We start from the raw sequence: 19,910 nt of genomic DNA, 5'->3' as shown, positions 1-19,910 counted from the left end.
AAGCGGCCGTGAACACAGAACAGGTATACTTATTAAGGACGATCAAGGTTATTTGAAGTGAACTGCCCAAAAGCTTCTCTTCTCTCGTACAGGTGTTTGGAATGTGCCAATTTTCCTCCTCCACTCCTCCTTTTCTGCACACACACACACACACACACACACACACACACACACACACACACACACACACACACACACACACACACACACACACACACACACACACACACACACACACACACACACACACTTGGTGCCTTGTTAGAAAGAAAAACAATTCATGAACTAGTCGTCCATATAAAGGTAGAACGAGAGGAAGAAAATGGCAAAATGGTATGAAAGAGCACTGAACAAAGGTTGAGGGGGCGAAGCCTTAGTTCGCAGGTCGAACCAACGTTTCGATAACTGGACTTGCCTTCGTCTGGGCCTTGTCCTTCGTGTGGCAAGTCCACTTGTAGAAACGAACAGAAATTCCCTCCTCCCCACCTTCCCTAACCTTGTTCAGTGCTGTTTCATATCGTCCATATAAAGTTATCCGCTGCTCCCCCTCTCCCCCTTAAAAAATGACAATCTCGCCATGATTAAGGTCTGCTCCTGTTCATAGTGGTGGTCAATGAAGTTGAAATACACAATCCTGGGAGCTACAGCACTTTAACCTGGCCACCATTACCCTTGGGATAATGCATGGCGCATCTTGACGCGTCTAGTGGTCCATGGTATGTTTGATGATGTCTCAAGAAGAATCCCGACTTCAACTGCAACACTTTCACATCTCGCAAACCACTGCTATACATCGGCAATGGGTTTACTGAAAGCTGCTGAATATGGCTTTCTACCTGGCACTACCTGCAAGAACGTTTTCTTCATACAAGCAATGCCGTAAACAACAGTTAATATGCATTGACAAGCATACTTCGCTCTGTGATGCAGAAAAACAACAAAGAAACGGGTCGCTGATTGGCTGTTTATGGCGTCTAACGTCCCAAAGCAACTCAGGCTATGAGAGACGCTGTAGTGGAGGACTCCGGAAATTTCAACCACCTGGGGTTCTTTAGCGTGCACTGCCATCGCACTGCACACCTTGCTTTTCGCCTCCATCGAAAAGCGGCTGCCGCGGCCACAATTCGATTCTGCGTCCTTGGGCACAGCAGTAGAGCGCCCTAACCACAGGGCCACCGCGGCTGGACACGCCGATGATCAGTAATTTGAAGTCGTTTAACTTCATTACTCTGGTGCCTTGCACTCGGAAGATTGAAAGTGGATCAACTCGTTTGGGCAGTAAATACTTTGTTCCTGTCACTGTCCATATATATGTATGACAAAAATGCATTGGCTCGAATGGGTTCCGTGCATTTTGCCCTTCTCCATTGTCCGGGAAATGAGTTTCCATATTAACGAGTCTAACGCTGCGAACATTTTTTCTTCCCCCCCCCCCCCCCCCCCTCTCCTCTCTTCCTCTCCCCACGCCGAATTTTCAATAATAACGAGGGTCGTAGAAGGCGAGGCACGACTGTATAACGAAATGGCCAGCTTCGAAATAAACTGCACCTGAGGTTGTCTGCACCTTCATGAATGAGCAAATATGCGCCATACTCGGCTGACTAAAAGCCACGGACATTGTGTGCAACCGTAACAGGCAAGACTAGGTACGAACATTACGTATGATGTTCCCTTCAATTTTGGACATACAATAACGTCCCCGTACAGCCCACTATTAGCAGAAAGTACGTAGCTGGAGCACCAGAGCCGATTCACGTAACAGATTGGACAGTCCAGTATGTTGTATCAGGGGGAAAAAAAAAATACTGTGTATCACTAGGTTCTAACCTAAGCGCTTCTGGCATTTCCATAAGCTTCAAAACTATTATGAATCATTTCTTTGCTGCCCGCATGAATACTCACGGCGTTGATAAAGAAGAGCAGTGAACGCTTTTACCGAAAGCAACATTTGTTCATGTCGGTCTACGCCTAAGCAACAAGCACTTAACACAGCGACGATATATCATCGAAGTTCCGACGTGGGACTATTCTCGTAAAAACCTTCCGACTGAGTAAGCTCAGTCTTTTTATTGAAGTCGTAGAAATGAAAGGTACAATTAAGTGAAGCTGAGTTTTCCCGATTAATCGCGGAGGAGAAAAAAAGGCAGGCAATAAAGAAGAGTAACAGTCTGTCTCAAACGGCGCCGGAAGAAACTCCGCTAAGTACGGTGCTCGGCCACGGTGTTCTCCTCTGCAGCTGCACATGTCGGGTCGCATTAACGGCCTTCGGCGGCCATTAAGACGTCGTTAGTACCTGAAGAAACACGCGTTCCTGACAGTGGTTGAATTGACGGTGCACGACCAGTACACGCTGCAGCCCATTTTCTAGATTTTTTTTTTTGATCGAAACTAAACGAATGAAATGGACAGTAAAAGGATAGAAAAACGGCACTGGAGATGGAAAATCGTGAGAGCTCTTCCAAACCACATTTGGAGCAGGAAGCAAATTAATACGAGCATATTACCTGGGGAGCACAAACATACCGCGCGTGGGGTGATTCAGCGCGGTAGCAGCCGGTGCTTCGAATTGGTCTTCGCGCTACGGTACTTCAAGTTTCTTTTTTTTTGTTTTGTTTCGTTCCATCGGCATGGTAGTAAGAAAACGAAAACGCGAGTGTGCTGACACAGGGAAAAATTCGTTCACATTTTTTTTCTTTCTTTTCCCGTTTTTGTTTTCAGTTTTATGCACGCATTACGAGAAAACACGACATCATTAGTCCGGTAATTTCAGTGATTTGTAGCCCAGACGCTCCTGCATAGATGTTATTATAGCTTTAAGCCAGGCATAAGAAAAAAGTAGGGAAAAGAAGGTGAGAGATTAAAAAAAAAAACTGAGAAGTTGATTGTGTGGAAACACTGACAACTCAAAACATGTATTTCAAAATTATTTTCCTTTTTTTTTTTTTTGTGTTGCAAACTGGAGCTCTCCCCTTCACCAAACGTAGAACCACCCGCGAACGTATAACCCTAGCTGTTCTTCGAATGCGCGCTTCGTGTCTCGTGTCCGAGAACGCGTGCCGCAGGTCGACTGTGCACTAAACCCTCACAGACAAGAAATTATACATTTTCCAGAACACAGCCGCGTATTAAACTGTACTGCCACATTACCAGGCCAAATCGAAATACAGATACGTTCGCACATCGTCCTCTAATATTATCGACGAGATTCGCTCCGTATGACTCAAGAGCTGCGGAATTCGACCCTCTTTGGAAGCAGGGTACACTGGCTTTTCCCATAGTTATGACTCTACTCGAAGCACCGGCGGATTCCCGGAAAAGTGTTATCGGGATCTCTACCAGCCGCCGGAGAAGCTGTTGCTTTTCATGTTTTCCCCCGTAAGTTGGTGGCGGATGTATCACCCACGAGGTGACGGCATGGTGTCGCCTGTCAGTGGCGGTCCGTGTCTGCCCGTGGAGGCTGGGTTGAGGTAGCTAATTGATCAATGACTTTCGCTACCTGTGTGTTCTATCCGCCTAAACTACCAAGCAGTAGGTGACTTCAAGGTGTACTGTATAGACGACGTAGGCGGTGCGTCGTCTCCCTCTCGATCTCCCACGGAGAGCGCCGGTGAGAAGATTACGCGGCGTGTCGACGCTCGGTGTCCGACCTTGGGATACTTTGGACATCTATCGGGCTCCTCTACGAGCTTGTCATCGTGTTCTCTGCTCAGCATATATGGCTGGAAGATGATACAGTGTATCGGGGGATGTCTGTGTTGGGCGATTCAAGAATTATGTGCTTATGGTCAAATCGAAAGTGACTGGACATTTTTGAATAAACTGAACTCTCAAACTAGGGATCTGATTTGGACAAGTCACCCTTTTAAACAAACAGCCTAAGTGCTCCGTCTGTGTGCGTTTTCCTCTTGTCACCACGTAAAGATTTCTCTAAACCTCGGCTCCTCTCTGCTTTTAGAAATTTCCGGAGCCCTCCATTACGGCGTCTCTCGTAGCCTGTATAGCTTTGACACGTTAAGCTCCTGAAAAGGAACCGAACCGACCCTCTCTGTTTTGGCGTCCACAGCCTGATGTCCGAGTACCCGCCAACCGACGCCTGACTCGGCCACTCGCTACCTTGGGCCCGCTACCGTAGCAGACTCAAGAGTAAACACACATTAAAATGCGCGTTCTCCTGCTCTTGTGCTAGGCTACAGTGCACCGATCGGGGAAACTGGGGGCGTTCGCCTTAAATACATTGTGGACCAAACACTTCTGTCATGGTCCTGTTTGGCTAAACTACACTCTCACCAGGACAGCAAGCAGCTTGAGCAAGTTGGTTACTCATTTGAAAGAAAAAAAATGAGAAGGGTTCAACGCTGCTGCACCGAATATGGAGTGAAAGCATTAGATGCGGGTGACCGAGAATTCTTCTACTACTTCTTCTTCTTCTTCGTCGTCGTCTTCATCGTCATCTTCTTCGTATTTTTCTTCGTCGTCTTCTCATACTCGAGGAGCAGGGAGGTCCACGGGCCACGCACCACGCGAAGAGCGGTGTCGTGACGCTGGGGCTATGGCGACCCGGCCTTCACTTGGTAGCGTGCAGAGACTCGGGGTTGAAGTAGGATTGAATCTTCGAAGTTGGTGAAATATGTACAAGCAGGTTTAATGGCACTTCGAGAAAACTTATTTACAATATTTACACGAAAAAGAAGGGTACATCAGCAAAATGGCAAGCGTTAAGAGTTCATAGCGAGAAGCGACTGGATGAGCCGTTTACCCAGGGCCCAGAGCGACATTTCGTGCTCTGCAGCGTCCTTAAAAACCCCCTATGTCCAGCCCCTCTCTGAAGATGCTGACCAACCAAATCCAGGGCACGCCCCTCAGGTATCGGCATCCAACCGAACACATCACTGCACTGATGGTCTGAAGCACTGACTGGTCCGGCATTCATTCGTTGGGCGTGATCACTTGTTGGCGGGAAAAGCTTGGGAACGGCGAGGAGAGGAGGTACATTTCTATTCTTCAGCAAAGAAACCACAGGCTGGTTCTGACAAGGGGTTTTACTTCTCAGAAACCCGAGTGCACGTGGCGCCGCATAGGGCTCCCAACATGGTCCCTTTTCGACAATTGCAAATCTTTCCTGCATTCCCGGGAAATCACTTAATGGCCGTATGAGTCATGCTCCTTTCTTGTCCTGCACGTCAGCGGACATGTCACTCTGTCGTCTCCTTTGGATAGGAGGCATTCATCACTGGAGGATAGCACTTCTCGACTGGAAGGGTGAACAAAAGAAAGAAAGCACTTCCTGCTATTTCCCGCAGGGGGACGTTTCTTTGTGTTTTTCCAGACGTTCTCTTGACAGGGTCAATTTGGCATTTGCAGGTTGTCCACAAAGCAAAACATGCTTACAAAACAGGATTCCTGGAAACAGGCTCACTTAGAGCCATTGGACCATCACCACATATTCACAAAACTTATCCATGCCCACAGGCGAACAATAGAGTGCGCAATTGCGGATGCTTGGTCGTAACAGCCTCCTCCCCCGCCAGAAGAGACTCGGAGGGCAGCAGTCCCAGCTGCTGCATGAAGAGACGACTTAATGGCCTGCACGTGAACGCTTGAAGCTCGCTGTTGCTTGTCGCGTTGTCTTGATTGTTGTAGGCCAAATTGCTCGAGCTGTCTGAAACTCAACCACATGTCGAAGCAAGCACTCGGCTCCCGTCTGAAGAGACCAGGTTAAAAGAAAACTGCCATTGTTGTTCGAGAAAAGCCCACTCTTAAGACGTTCAGGACCCACGTATTCCTAGAAAACCAAACGTGCTGCTTTACATAGCCACACATATACAAGCGCACGAAAAAAAAAAAAAAACCTGATTATCAATTTGGATACATGGTGAGGAACATCTCGGACCGCTTAGAAAGAGCGGCTAAGCGCGTCCGCATTCCCATTTAACTTCCCCTTTTTGTATCTTATTTCAAAATTGTACTGCTGTAAAATCAAGCTCCACCTAAGAAGGCGACTGTTCTTCGATGTCGCAGTTTGCAGCCAAGCCAGGGGACAATGGTCCGTCTCTACGGTGAATTTGGCCCCTCCAAGATAGCACTGCAATTTTTGAATGGCCCATACAATGCAAGCGCATTCTTTCTCTGACGCGCAATAAGCCCTCTCTCTAGAACTCAGTTTTCTGCTCAAGTAGAGCACGGGGTGCTCATTACCGTCGTCATCTCTCTGGCAGAGAACAGCACCTAACCCTCGATCACTGGCATCACACTGGACCGTGAATTCTCGGTCATAGTCTGGAGCTCGCAATACCGGACGGCTAATCAGCACAGCCTTCAGGTTTACGAAGGAGGCTTCCTTTTGTTCGTCCCAGACTACATTTGTCGGTTCTGTCTTGCGGAGAGCGTCGGTCAGAGGGCTAGCCAAAGCTGAATAGTTAGGGATGTAGTGATTGTAGTACCCAGTCAGACCCAGGAATGCTCGAATTTCCGTCTTCGTGCTCGGCCGCGGGTAGTCTGCTACCGCAGAAATCTTAATCTCGCTGGGTTTCCTGAAACCTTGACCTACATTGTGACCCAAGTAGTCCACGGTCGCCCTTGCCAGGCAACATTTCTCGGCCTTTACGGTTAGTCCAGCTTGACGCAAAAGGCTCAGTACAGCTCTTAGATGTACCATATGGTCCGCCCATGAGTCGGAAAAAACCGCAATGTCATCTAAGTAAGGCACTGCGAATGTTTCACACCCCTTTAAAACCCTATCCATGAGTCGGGAAAAACAAAATGGAGCATTTTTGAGCCCGAAACTCATCATTGTTGGCTGGTAGCTGCCCGTCGGAGTGACGAAAGCCGCGTATCTGCTGGCGCGTTCAGTGAGCGGTACTTGCCAGTATCCTCGAGTAAGGTCCAGCGTAGTCACATATGCCGCTCTACTGACCTGTTCTACTCTCTCCTCAATATTCGGAATAGGATACACTTGATCCCTGGTGAGAGAATTTAGCTTTCGGTAGTCTACCACAGGCCTAGGGTCTTTACCTGGAGCTTCTACTAAGATCATAGGCGAAGCATAATCGCTTTCCGAGGGTTTTATTACTCCCAATTCCAGCATGCGAGTTACTTCCCTATCCAGAATTTCTCTTTGCCTTGGAGAGAATCGGTAGCACCTTGATCGCACTGGCACGTCTGAAGTCAGCTCAATATCGTGCTCAGTCAAATCAGTCCTGCCTGGCCTGTCCACGAAGCAGGCCTCAAACTCTGTTATTATTTCGCCCAGATCGGACAGCTGGGATTTCTTTAGTTCTCCTCTCTGCTCCGTCTTTTTGAGAAGCTCCTGAGCGTTGCTTCCTTTTCCGCCGAGGCAAATCAAGTTGTCCCCCATCTCCTCGGGAAGGTTTAACGTTAGATTTACCACGGCTTGCTCCATAGCTAAGTCCTCTCGGGTTCCACTTAGTAGTCTCGTGAGATTACTAGAGACTGGCGGCAAGAGGTTACTCTCAATAACGTCCTCATTCCGCTTCTCATCAAGCTCGCTTTCAAGTTGACTTATCTGAGATGCCTCGCTCTCAAAGTTTTCCGACCCGCTATCTTCCGCATCGACCACGGTTTTAACTGCCGTTTCCTCCGCTGTGGATTTTTCTGGTATGAGCAATGTAGCTAGTTCTCGCGCCTTTGAACGTGTTAATGCTTGCACAACACTGTCTCCGAAAAGGATGCCCCTCTTTCGCAGTAGCATGTCCGATTTGTTGGAGAACAAATACGGATAGCACTTAGGAAGCTTTCCTGAAACGGCAGCCTCGGTTGTTAATTCGCCGAAAGGGCCCTCGATGACCACGTTCGCGATCGGCAAGCACACACTCTGTTCCTCCACTACCTGGCGGATCCACGTACACTGTCCTGTATAGTCGGAAGGCGACACATACGCCGGATGGACAACATCCATCGTTGCGGCCGAATCGCGCAGTACCTTGCAAGGCTTCCCGTTGACTACTAGGTCATGCAGGTAGGGTTCTAAAAGCTGCATATTTTCATCGCAGTCACTGACATACGAGAAAGCAATCTTTTCTTTCCGGCAGTTGACGGCAATGTGACCCTGCTCATTACACCTAAAGCATGTGAGCGGCTTCCTAGCCTCAAGCTTTTTCTTTGTGTTCTGCGCGTTGGTCACTTCCCCACTTTTCTCACTGCCGTCCTTTCTAGGGCGTTTGCCTGAAGAAGCCTTCCTTTCTTCGTTTGCAAATCTAGCAAAGTGCCTTTTCTGACGGTTATTCACGCTGAACTTGGGATTGCGGAGCCTATCCACTGCTGGGTTGCTGAATTGTCGGCGCGAAGCGTACTCCTCAATGAGTTCGGCAGCTTCAGTTGCCGACTTAATGTCGCCTCGGTCCTGTAACCAATTTCTTTCTTTTTCTGGGAGGCAGCTATAAAACTGCTCCAAAAGAATTCGCTCGACTACAGCGTCCCTATCACTGTAGGAATCTGTGCTCTTTAGCCACTCGCCCAAATTAACTCTTAAATTGTACAGGAATTCAGGGTAACTCTCGTCCCTGGACTTAGTAGCATTCCGAAAACGTTGTCTGAACGCCTCGGCGCTAAGCCTATACTTTCTCAGAAGGCAAGCTTTGACCTTCTCGTAGTTGTCCGCGTCCTCCTTGCTTAGCCGCGCGACAACCTCCGCTGCCTCGCAGGGCAGAACCGTCAATAATCTCTGAGACCAAGTGTCTCGCTGGAAGGACAGTTTTTCGCAGGTTCGCTCAAAGTTAGCCAGATACAGACCAATATCCCCTGATATCACATATGGCTGCATGTACTTTGTCATCTTGAAATCTGCCTCCTTGTTGAGACGAGGTACCGCTAGCTGGGGACAATCGCCCGACCTCTTGCTCAACTCTAGTTCTAATTTCCGGAGCTCAATGTCTAGCTTCTTTTCCTCTCTTTCCCTCTCAAGTTCACGCGCCTTTTCCTCTTTTTCCCGCTCTTTCTGCTGTCTGAGCTGCTCCTCCATTTTTTGGGCGATGAGGTTCCATGCTTCACTGAGCTCCTCATCATCGGTTCCCAGATCAGTGATTGCCTTTATAATCAAGGGTTTTCGTGCCAAACCACTTGTATCAATTCCCAATTCCTCACACAATAGCAACAGGTCCGGTTTCTGCAGCTTTTGTAGGTCCATGATCGCTCCGAGTGTCGGCTACTTCCAAAACAACAGTGCAAACTACCAAACCTAAAGGCGTTTCAACACTTTTTACCAGTTCTAAAATCTAACCCTGTTCTAGAACCTGGTCCACATCAGAAGAAAAGCCAAGCACTCACCCACACATGCGATCGATGTTCCGAGCTGCCCTCTTGGCCGATTGTTGCTCCTGCTTGTTGCTTGAGATGCCACCTCCGATCACAAGGTGTTGTGGCTTGTAGCTTCAGATCCACCTCCAATCACCAGATGTTGTGGCTTGTAGATTCAGATCCCACCTCCAGTCATCAGATGTTGTGGCTTGTAGATTCAGATCCCAACGCTGGTCACCAGTGTTGGGGCTTTATCCCACCGCTGCCACCAGTTGTCGTGACGCTGGGGCTATGGCGACCCGGCCTTCACTTGGTAGCGTGCAGAGACTCGGGGTTGAAGTAGGATTGAATCTTCGAAGTTGGTGAAATATGTACAAGCAGGTTTAATGGCACTTCGAGAAAACTTATTTACAATATTTACACGAAAAAGAAGGGTACATCAGCAAAATGGCAAGCGTTAAGAGTTCATAGCGAGAAGCGACTGGATGAGCCGTTTACCCAGGGCCCAGAGCGACATTTCGTGCTCTGCAGCGTCCTTAAAAACCCCCTATGTCCAGCCCCTCTCTGAAGATGCTGACCAACCAAATCCAGGGCACGCCCCTCAGGTATCGGCATCCAACCGAACACATCACTGCACTGATGGTCTGAAGCACTGACTGGTCCGGCATTCATTCGTTGGGCGTGATCACTTGTTGGCGGGAAAAGCTTGGGAACGGCGAGGAGAGGAGGTACATTTCTATTCTTCAGCAAAGAAACCACAGGCTGGTTCTGACAAGGGGTTTTACTTCTCAGAAACCCGAGTGCACGTGGCGCCGCATAGGGCTCCCAACATGGTCCCTTTTCGACAATTGCAAATCTTTCCTGCATTCCCGGGAAATCACTTAATGGCCGTATGAGTCATGCTCCTTTCTTGTCCTGCACGTCAGCGGACATGTCACTCTGTCGTCTCCTTTGGATAGGAGGCATTCATCACTGGAGGATAGCACTTCTCGACTGGAAGGGTGAACAAAAGAAAGAAAGCACTTCCTGCTATTTCCCGCAGGGGGACGTTTCTTTGTGTTTTTCCAGACGTTCTCTTGACAGGGTCAATTTGGCATTTGCAGGTTGTCCACAAAGCAAAACATGCTTACAAAACAGGATTCCTGGAAACAGGCTCACTTAGAGCCATTGGACCATCACCACATATTCACAAAACTTATCCATGCCCACAGGCGAACAATAGAGTGCGCAATTGCGGATGCTTGGTCGTAACAGCGGTTAGACCTGGCATAGTATTGCTTTCGCAATAAAAGCGCGGAACAGCGTGGCAAGATGCAAGTCACACCCTTGCCCAGCTATAAATGAGATGATTGCTAGTTATCACTATTGAACGAGTAGGCAGTGATTTCACGTGTGTAAACAAGTTGACAGACTTCGCAAGCTGGTTTTAGGGAGAAACCCGAATCAGCAAGTTATTCATGAACTCCTGGCAAAGTGAACGAAGAAAAAAAAAAAATGGTGTTTTGCTCATATTCATTGGAGTTCGGCCCGATAGCATATGAAAATTGCAAGAAAGCCGCTAGTTGGCGGAATGCCCCAAGGGACCGGGCTGTCGTTCGCAGTGACCTAACAGCCACGAAGCACGGTCCAGTAACTGCCAGCGGCGACATCTGGTTCTGCACCACTAGCTGAACGTGAGTCTAGCTGCTGGCGACCTTTGGAGTGCAGTGATGTTAGGGCACTAACTATACGTGCGAACCAGAATTACTCTCTCAGATATTCGCCATAATCCCCGACTGCGTGCGAGCAGCTTGAATACATCTCCTCTTCTGCGCCTGGGAAAAGCAGCTAAGCTACTTTCGCTTCATGTAGAGCGTTGTTTGTTGTTGCGGCTGTAGGAAAAAGGAAAAGAAAAAGCACGGGTCTGCTACTGGCTCTGTAGCTGAGCCACCTCCGCTGCCGCGTGCGGACGGAAGAGAAAATCAACCTCCCCCCTTCTCGTGTAGAGCGTGGCAAAACGATCAGTTACTAACGTGATGCAAGAAACAATACACCAATGAAAGAGAACGAAGCAAGCTTTCCGCCCGACCGAACACTTCGCATCCCCAGATCGGCCTGAGTGACAGTGTCCAGCAGCACCCGCTCCTTGCATACAAAAACTAGGGAGTTACTATAGTGTTTCCATCAATTTTTACCAGGTCGCCTAATTAGGAATCTCACTAGCATCGTTAGCCCGATGCGCAGGGAAGGTGTGCCCGCCGGGGCTGCTAATGAAGCAGTCGATCGATTTGTGTTTTTCGTTCACTAGCGTCGTGTACTACATGGCGATCACGCAGCGATAGAAAATAAAGGGTGAAATGGTAGCGGTGACCAATTAGCGACGAGAGTGACGAGATTTAGCTAAGCGTTCGCACAGGGTGACATATAAGCGCACAGAACAGACGCGGCGACGCGAACGACTAGCGAAGGAAGCCACGCGATTGTGACGTCAATGTCGGAGCTGGGAGCCCTCGCACGAGTGACAGTGGCCAGGGGTCGCCTGTCTTCCCCATAAATGCCGCCCGCCGCAGAAGCTTCCAGCTTGTTTTTTAGACGAAAACCGACGACTAGGGAGCTGCTCGCCCGCCGATGATTCGGACGTCCGGACCGGAGCTTTCGGGGAAACTGACAGCGAGGCATGGCTCTTCGCACCAGCGTCGTCCTCAATCCAGAGAGGCTGACGAACCTGACACGCATCTCCACATCGTCAGCTTTCGTTTCATGCTTGTCCGCTTACTGCTGCCTGGCCGCTAGTGATTGAGCGCACGCTCGTTTGGCGCCGCTCTGGAAGATCTCGTAGTCCCAAGTGAAGGAAGGCGACGGTCAGAAACAAACTTAGAAAGAGATTGTATGAAATCTCCCGGCACTCGAAGAAGCGGCCTGAATGTACTGACAGGTTCCTGCGCTTTGTCCGACCAGGCAGGGCTTTGCGGTGATTTACTGGTTCGATATACTTGCACGTGAAACACGAAATGGGGCGCAACTATACTTCCTAAACGCGCGACGACAGGCTGTGTCAAAGGACATTGCTCAGGGTAGGCAATTCTCTAGAATTTATAGTCCAACGTTAGAGGTGCTATCATATTAATGCACTTATAAAGGCAGTGGCGAAGAAGCCATCGCATTACGTAGTGAAATGTAATGAAGATAAAATGACCTCTGAAGTGGTCCTAGGAGTGTCAGCACCAAAGGTGAACTTATTCGTAGCGTACAACGAAAAATACAAAAACTAAGAAAAAAAATATACAAAAAAGAAATACTATACGCATTAGGACGCAACCGGAATTGAAGGGAAAACAAGTTGCGGCCCTGTGACATGGGCACGACTCGTGTGACAGGGCCTTAACAGGGTGATAACCACGTTCGATCAGGGCATACATATATACTGAGGCCGAAGGAAGGTCAAATAAGCTCCTGATAAAAGTAAATCGAGCATCACCGCCGCAGTATGAAGGAAGTGCTATCGTTTCCAATGTTCTTTTGCATATGAGGAAATAAATAGCTTTTCTGCAATTTACCTTAACTAATGCTCATTTTTAGATCATAAAATAAGCATTCCAGCTTTGGTCACTAGCATTTAATTCTAGAGCTCAACCTACACTCTGACACAAGGCGCTTGACGGCTGGCCTTGAATGCGCAGTTTTTCACTTTTGATCTGTCACACGCATGTTCACACTTGAGCGTGCTGCCACGAACGACGTGCTGAGAGCGCTGTGTTTCGAACATGTGCGCCGCTTTAGTGCGAACGCGCTGCTTCACACGGGCAAGCTCAAACCCGATCAGGAAGCTTGTGCGACGCCTGACTTCAAGGGCGCCCCTGACGAAACTCTGCCCAGGAAGTCTACCGATAGCAAACTCATGTAGTAGACCACTGTCCGCCAAAGTCACCCTGTCGGACTTAATCGACCACGGTGTACATGACCTTTGACCGAAGATTTAGCATTTTACCTGCATGCTTTAGCATGAATTTACCGGTTTAGCCTGGTTTAAACCAAGGCTAGATTTTTTTTTTTTTTTTGCAAAAATCTGTACTTGCTTTACAAGTGTAGATAATAGCACTTTGCGAGGAAAAAAACAATAAAGTCATTGAAGTCGCTTCGAACGTCGTCATTTTATAGCGAATACTCAGCGCCTAATTGGCCCCTGGCGGCTCATTTCAGAAGCTCATTACAAGCTACACGGCCATGACTTATTTCAGGCGAAACTATTTTTTGCTCTCTTAGGTCAAGGACGTTCAAGGGAGTTCCGAGTCAGGAGAATCAGTCGCCCCTGATTCAGGCGTTTCATTCAGCGGGGCAAGCGGGGTGGCGAAGGCTGGTGTGCAGCTCGCGCTGTACAGCGGTGAATATAAGGATGGATGCCCCCACGCGCTCCGAGTATTTTGAAGGCGACACTACACCTTCCACAAACGACAGGTGAAGGCCAGCACTTGAAGCAACAGCAGAGGCAGGAAATTTGCTACGTGTACCACTGTCGAGCAATTCCAGACGTCAGCGCCAATTACCCCCACAGCGGTCGGTGGAAATCCAATTGGGAAGTCTTGTCGTTGTCGTGACAACGGTATCCACAGAAAAAAAGAGAGAACATTGCCGAACAGGATGCCAACAACCGGAGCTTTCGCACTGCTTGCACTTGCAAGAATTGTTCTAGTCACAAGGTAGTACGCTGAAGTAGCTGAAACCGAAACTAAAGAGACTCCTCTAACCTTCGCGATAGGAAATGATAGATGGACGGGAAATTCTACTACCACAACGCGATCGTCAAATCACGTGCCGGCTGCACAGTTGCTCATGCAACCCTCCTGCAAACTCCAGCAGACGCTTTCTTTCTCTCGCACTGTTATGTAGCTGTAACGACTGACCACTTGCGATATTGCAGTGCATCATTGCAGGCTGCCTTCAATTAATATCGATTATGCATATAACAAAGCGGTAGTGGTTTAATCATAAACAAACAAAAGGGAAGGAAAAAAGATGCTGGTGGTGGCGGCAACTGCTGTCTAATATTAAGCTTTCTAGCTGAGGCCGGCACAAATGAAAATGACAGGATAGTGAGGTTATGCATAAAGGAGAGCGATAGCGGTAAATGGCAGGGGAGAGTTTTCTTGTTTGCGAATAAACAAGTTATTGCCGATGGCACACAGGTGCGCAGACACCGTTCAAGGAATATCCTGTGCGCAAATGACAACTGGAAATATTTACACAACATTAACGCATGCGTATACAAAGCCATGCGTGCGTAGCTTCTCCTATAATTAGTAGAAAAACGAAAAAAAAAAAAAAAAAGCCGACTACGAATGATACAGAATCCACGATCGACTGAGGCGTTTGCTCACTCTGCAAAACTCGCTGTAAAAGTAAACGTTGCGACGGAGACAAGGATGCTTCATTGACTATCCTCGCACGACGGAAATTAATGGTTAAGAGTTCGCGAGCATCCCGCGGCAAACGCAATACGGCTCTCAATTCAATCTGCACGCTAAACCCATGAACCAATCGAATTCTTTTTCAAGTTTTTGCCTACGCTGCTCTTGTGTTCTGTAAAGCCTTAGTGTCTAATCTACGGCACGCGCGCAGAGCAAACCACGCACCGAGCTGTCCAGTTCCAGCGTCGCCGAACAGCCTCAGCACACAGCAGTGCCATTCCACTTTCCCATTGCGCAACAATTCCATTCGCGAGATCGCCGAACTCGTCTTTGGCGCGAGAGGAAGGGACGGGAACGCGGACGGCCCGATCGGCGCGATGATAGCGGCACGCGAGAATGATGAATCGGACAGTGCCGGCTGCCAGCCGAGGAGGAGGCGAACGAGCGCGTAGTGGACCCGCTTGGAAGCCGGTCGCGTCGCGGTTCGTGCGTCTGTGAAGAAGCAGGGGGACCCCGGCGGTGCGCGCCGATTTAAACCGGACGACGCGCGTGCGGAGTACTAAATGTTGATTTAGCGAAACGCACAGGGCGCCCGATCATATCGAGGCGCCGACGATGAGGGATGTGTTGTTGCAAAAAGTGCTGGCTCTAATTTGTCGAACCGTGCCTTCATTTGGGGATCGCACGAGCCTACTCGATGGGAAAGAAGGCCAGAAATCGTCAATGCCCGCCGGCAGAAGGCGATTCTGAGCCTGTTTTGCGGACATGTTTGCTTGGATGACGGTGAACCAATTACCTGCTCTTAGTAATAGTCAGGTATTGTCGGATTATAAGCGGGAAGAAAAAGATCTCGCCCTAATAAAGTAAAGGCTACAGCTCCACCGACTACGCTCGTTAGCTCGCTGTCACGTTCATGCATAAGTAATAGGGTGAACACAGCGCAACTGGGTTGCCGGAATATCCTCTTGTAACTCTTTTGCTGCGCTAACTAGTCCTTTTATTCCTTCCTGAAAATTACGGCAGCGCTAACCACGGGCGGCTAGCACGGTTGCATTAGTCGCAGTTACACGCACACACGGAATTTCACTTGCCAGTAAACAAAACAAGTGCCTCGATATGTGTAATTAACATTCGCTTTCCTATGCATCTTTGAAAAAAAAAAAAAAACTTTAGCACGTTGTTTTTGTCAACTGCTGACATAGTAAGCGCTGTACAGTTTGTTTACAGGTATGCTGTTGCCTTAACAAATTACCACATTACCATAAAGAACAAACGATTATACAGCTGAAGCCTGTCTCGCCGATGGGAGATGAATAAACAAAGGCCATATGTGTCTGCGACGAACGGTTGAGGAAAAAAAAAAAACAAAAAAAAAATACCTTACAACATAGTCCAACTTTGCCGTCGAACACTGGAGAGAACCGGCGTTGTGGACAAACTGTGTTATGAAGTTTAGCTGTGTTTTCAAATAGTATCGTCGTCATATGACCTGCTGGCGGCATACGCCTGGCATGCTCAGGTGTGCTGCTCCCCTTCTTGAGAAATTCACTACTATATACAATTATCTTCAATAATTCAAGAAAGAAAAAATTCGCACAGATGCTTGTAAACGTTCAAAGACCACGCATACGATTTGTCAGTGCTCTCTACTGCGCGATGAATAACCAACAGAACGCTTTAATTCAAACCAACCCGAAAGCAACTGTCTCGTAATGTTTCTCAGGACATTACTCTGACGGGTGACTTCGCGTCTACAGGCCGGAAGTCAAGACAAAAAATCTTGTTACGGTGCTGCTGTCTTCAGCCATTTATATTAGTTCACTGGCATACATGCAAAACACTTTTTTTTTTTTGCTTTAAATTCTGACCGGGTAACCGAGGTAAAGGAAATGCGTTCAACATGTGTAGAAATGTAAACAAAATATAAAGAAACGAAGTATTCTTTGTGTTCGTAACAGTTTTTTCGGACACGTCGCTTAAAAAATTCTTCTCACGGGCTTGAACATCCATTCAACGCGTGATGGCTATTTCCGACTGCACAAAGCGGCCCGTGGCGGGTGAAAGCAACTGCGCGTTTCCTCCGCACGCACCTGACACGAATAGCAGCGTGTGGCGCGGGGTCGTTTTGTAAAAGCCGCCAGCAGGCCACGCTGCGTCGCTCGCACGCCGGCGACAGCTGTCCGCGATGCTGCGCGGCGTCGATAAAAAAGAACCGCCGGCGCGCGTCGGCCAGTCTCGTGCGTTCGTCAGCCGCGGCATGCGGAAGATGGGTGGTGGTACGCATCTGCAGCAGACGACGTCGCACCCGGTCGCATGTGCGACGCTGGCGCCGACGTCAACATGGGTAGAGCGTGCATGACGTTGCTATGTTTACGTGGGGAAAGTGGACAACAGTGCAGGCTACGATTATTGCAAGTATACTCACGGAGATGCGAAGACGAAGAGACACCTGGGATGAACATTAGGCACAGGATGACTGAGCACCGAATCCAGGAGCGATCAGAAATGGTCTCCGTCGTACTACGCGACGCAGACACAGTGCATCCGAACAAGCAAGAGCTTCGTCGCACTTTGTCAGCAGACGAAGACGCTTCCATCGCGCACACACGATGCGTGCACGCTCGTAGAAGAGCGCACGCAACTCGCACCATCCGACGGCCGCGCAGGGGCCGGCGCCTCACGGAAAAATCACGCTTCCCGCACCACAACAACGATCCTCTCCCTCCGTTTTCACTCCGACAGAGCAGGAAGATGCAGAAGGGAAGGCTGAGGTTCTCCTCAAAAGCACACACACCGATCACGGGGCTGACCCGACCCGCTCACGGGCCACGCTGCCACTGACAGCGCGCGGACCGAGAGAGAGAGGATGAGACGCGCAGCCGCGCGAGGCGCTGCGTCCCATCTTTCGTGGAGCGCGCGCCTCGTGCGCTCTGCGCATGCGCAGAAAGAGCCGAGAACGGCGCCGGACGCTCTCCTTGGCTCCGTAATGCATCCCGTTCCCTTCGCGGGCCGCTTGCTCGCAATGCATGGAGCACGCAGCGCGTGGTTTCTTTCTAGGTTCTTTTTTTCACAAACTTTTGTACTTTCTTTCCCGGCCAGAAGCACGGCAAGCAGGCTGCGCCACAACGAAAGCGGCCCCCTGAGTCACGCGAGAGGAGCCAGAGAGGCGGGCCCCGAGCTATAAATACGGCCGCGAAAATGTTGGAGGAGGGAAGGGCAAGGAAGAGAGGGACCAGGGCACAGCGAGGGTGACCGCACGGCGACGAACCCATTCAGAGTCCATTGATGATGCGGAAAATCATTCCAGCCGGGGGGAAATCGGAGACGACGGAGATAATAGAAAGGGGAGTGAAACATAAAACGGAATGCCCGAAACAAAAGAAAGCTACAGTAAAGTTAAACGTTAATTCCGGAGTTCTCGGACGGGTCTTGCGCATGCCTTCCTTGGCAAGCTCCTCTTTCCAGCTTTTTGTTTTCTGAAGAAAATCAGAAGGAGAAGAATAACACTGTCTGTTTACGTTTCCTTTTTATTCCCTCATAGCGTTGCTTTCGTAGTAGTGCTTTTTGTCATCCCTTTGTTCCCTTTTGCTATCGCATTTTGTGAACTGCGGGAAACAAAACACTACGCGGTGCACAAGCGCCACCCAAACCGTACAGCTTTGCAGTCAGCTGGTGGTTCGAAGTGGCATTTGTGAAGGTGGATGCTGGACTAGATTTTGTTACATAAACCAGCGAAATGAAGTGACTGCTGGCAAATGTCACTGTTGCAGCCCCAGATCGATATTCGTGAGTGCCGGAGACATTTGCTCCTGATAGGTATAATCGACAGCAGCGCGACCCGCCGCAGGGCAAAGGCCTCTCCCATATTTCACCAAATATAACCGTGTCAGGTTATCTAAGCAAATTTCTCAATTTACCCCTGACATCTAACTTCCTGCCGTCCCCTGTTACACATGACGTATATTGGAATCCATTCCGTCATCTTCACATTACATACCAGTGCTTATAAACTATTCTTGATTTCGACTAGGCTGTCGTTACCATGCACTTGTTCCCTTCTACAATGAGCAAAGTTGCTGTCGTTGGAAGCTATACATTCAGTTTTCCTTTCCTTAGGTCACTGCATTGGTCTAAGCTAAAGTTGCACTGTTCTTGTTAGCCTCCCGTCTGAGTACCGGTTGATAAATCTGGTATTATTTTTGTTAGAATATTTCGGCAAGCTATGAACAGATGAGCCTGCGGTGCCTTTGTATTCATCGGGAAGCCTTACCAGTGAGAAGCGACGTATTAGAAACTTGGAAGAGAAATGTTTGTAGTCACCTTTGCCTCAAACGTCTCATCAAAATACAAATATTTTTTATACGACATTTTTTGGTGAGATATTTAAATGGTCGTTCCCACTGACTCCGGTGTTAAAGATCGCGCGTTCTCCCGGAAATCTGGCATTGATGTTTTTCGCGTCGCCGCTCTGAGTTAAATATCGCGATCATGCCTCTAGAATTGCTGGGCTCTCATTGGTCGGTAGGTCGCAAAACCACCTGACGTGCCCCCAACAAAGCAGGAGCTGCCAACTCGGGTTCCTTCTCTGAGATTAGAGCCCTTCTGAACCATTAGATTCTGTATCAGAAAAGTTACTCATAGAAATCTGTATAGTACTTGGTAGGCACATTAGCATTTGAATTTGCTATCGCGAAGACATGTACAAGCATATCGGTTTTAACATTCGGCAGCACGCTTCGTATGCGTCTCCTAGTCGCTGTAATTAATGACCGAACAGACAGTGTACTAACCCTGATCATTTGCCACATAGGATCGAGGCATATATTATGGTGAGGCTATACAAAAGTAATAAACAATGTAGTGAACTACACGAGGATATACGAAGACAAGGATGAAGTAGGCGAGAATACCACGAAGACGAGGATAAGGACGACAAAGTGCTGCTGCGCTGCTGCGCTGCTCGAGCTCGCTTGTGGAAGGCCTAGACTGGCTGTGCTCTTGTGTGGTTCTTTGTGCAACTTGGAGAGGGCTATTATCCCTGTTAAAGGACAGAAACACCCCCTTTCACTATATATATATATATATATATATATAGTGAAAGGGGGTGTTTCCTCTCTATATATACCTCTACCCGTGCCACTAGATATAGCGGACTTAAACTAGTAGGAAGGAGAGAGGGAAGACAATACATGCACACGCTTCTTAAATTTATGAAGATGTGGAAATGTAACATAATCGGTGCGGCCGAAGACTAAACACAAACATACGAGTAGA

At 48.7% G+C, this 19,910-nt stretch overlaps 1 protein-coding gene across 2 annotated transcripts in view; it reads right to left on the bottom strand.

Annotated features, from left to right (window-relative positions):
• LOC146207696 (protein eva-1 homolog C-like) overlaps positions 1-17,505 on the bottom strand; it is a 270,089-nt gene extending 252,584 nt beyond the window's left edge. Inside the window, exon 1 of one of the 2 annotated variants that reach the window (XM_084589788.1) lies at positions 17,062-17,505. In XM_084589788.1, the coding sequence (XP_084445914.1) occupies positions 17,062-17,287 (226 nt within the window). In that variant the 5' untranslated portion in view covers positions 17,288-17,505. The remainder of the gene's footprint in view (positions 1-17,061) is intronic. The other variant, XM_084589782.1, reaches the window with a different exon arrangement.
• Between the last annotated feature and the right edge of the window lie 2,405 nt (positions 17,506-19,910).

This window comes from Amblyomma maculatum, chromosome 1, assembly GCF_055883805.1.
Source record: "Amblyomma maculatum isolate TAMU_Amacu chromosome 1, ASM5588380v1, whole genome shotgun sequence".
In the NCBI taxonomy this organism is placed as follows: Eukaryota; Metazoa; Arthropoda; class Arachnida; order Ixodida; family Ixodidae; genus Amblyomma; species Amblyomma maculatum.
The sequence above is the reverse complement of the archived record's forward strand: the minus strand, read 5'-3'. Positions and strand labels throughout refer to the sequence as shown.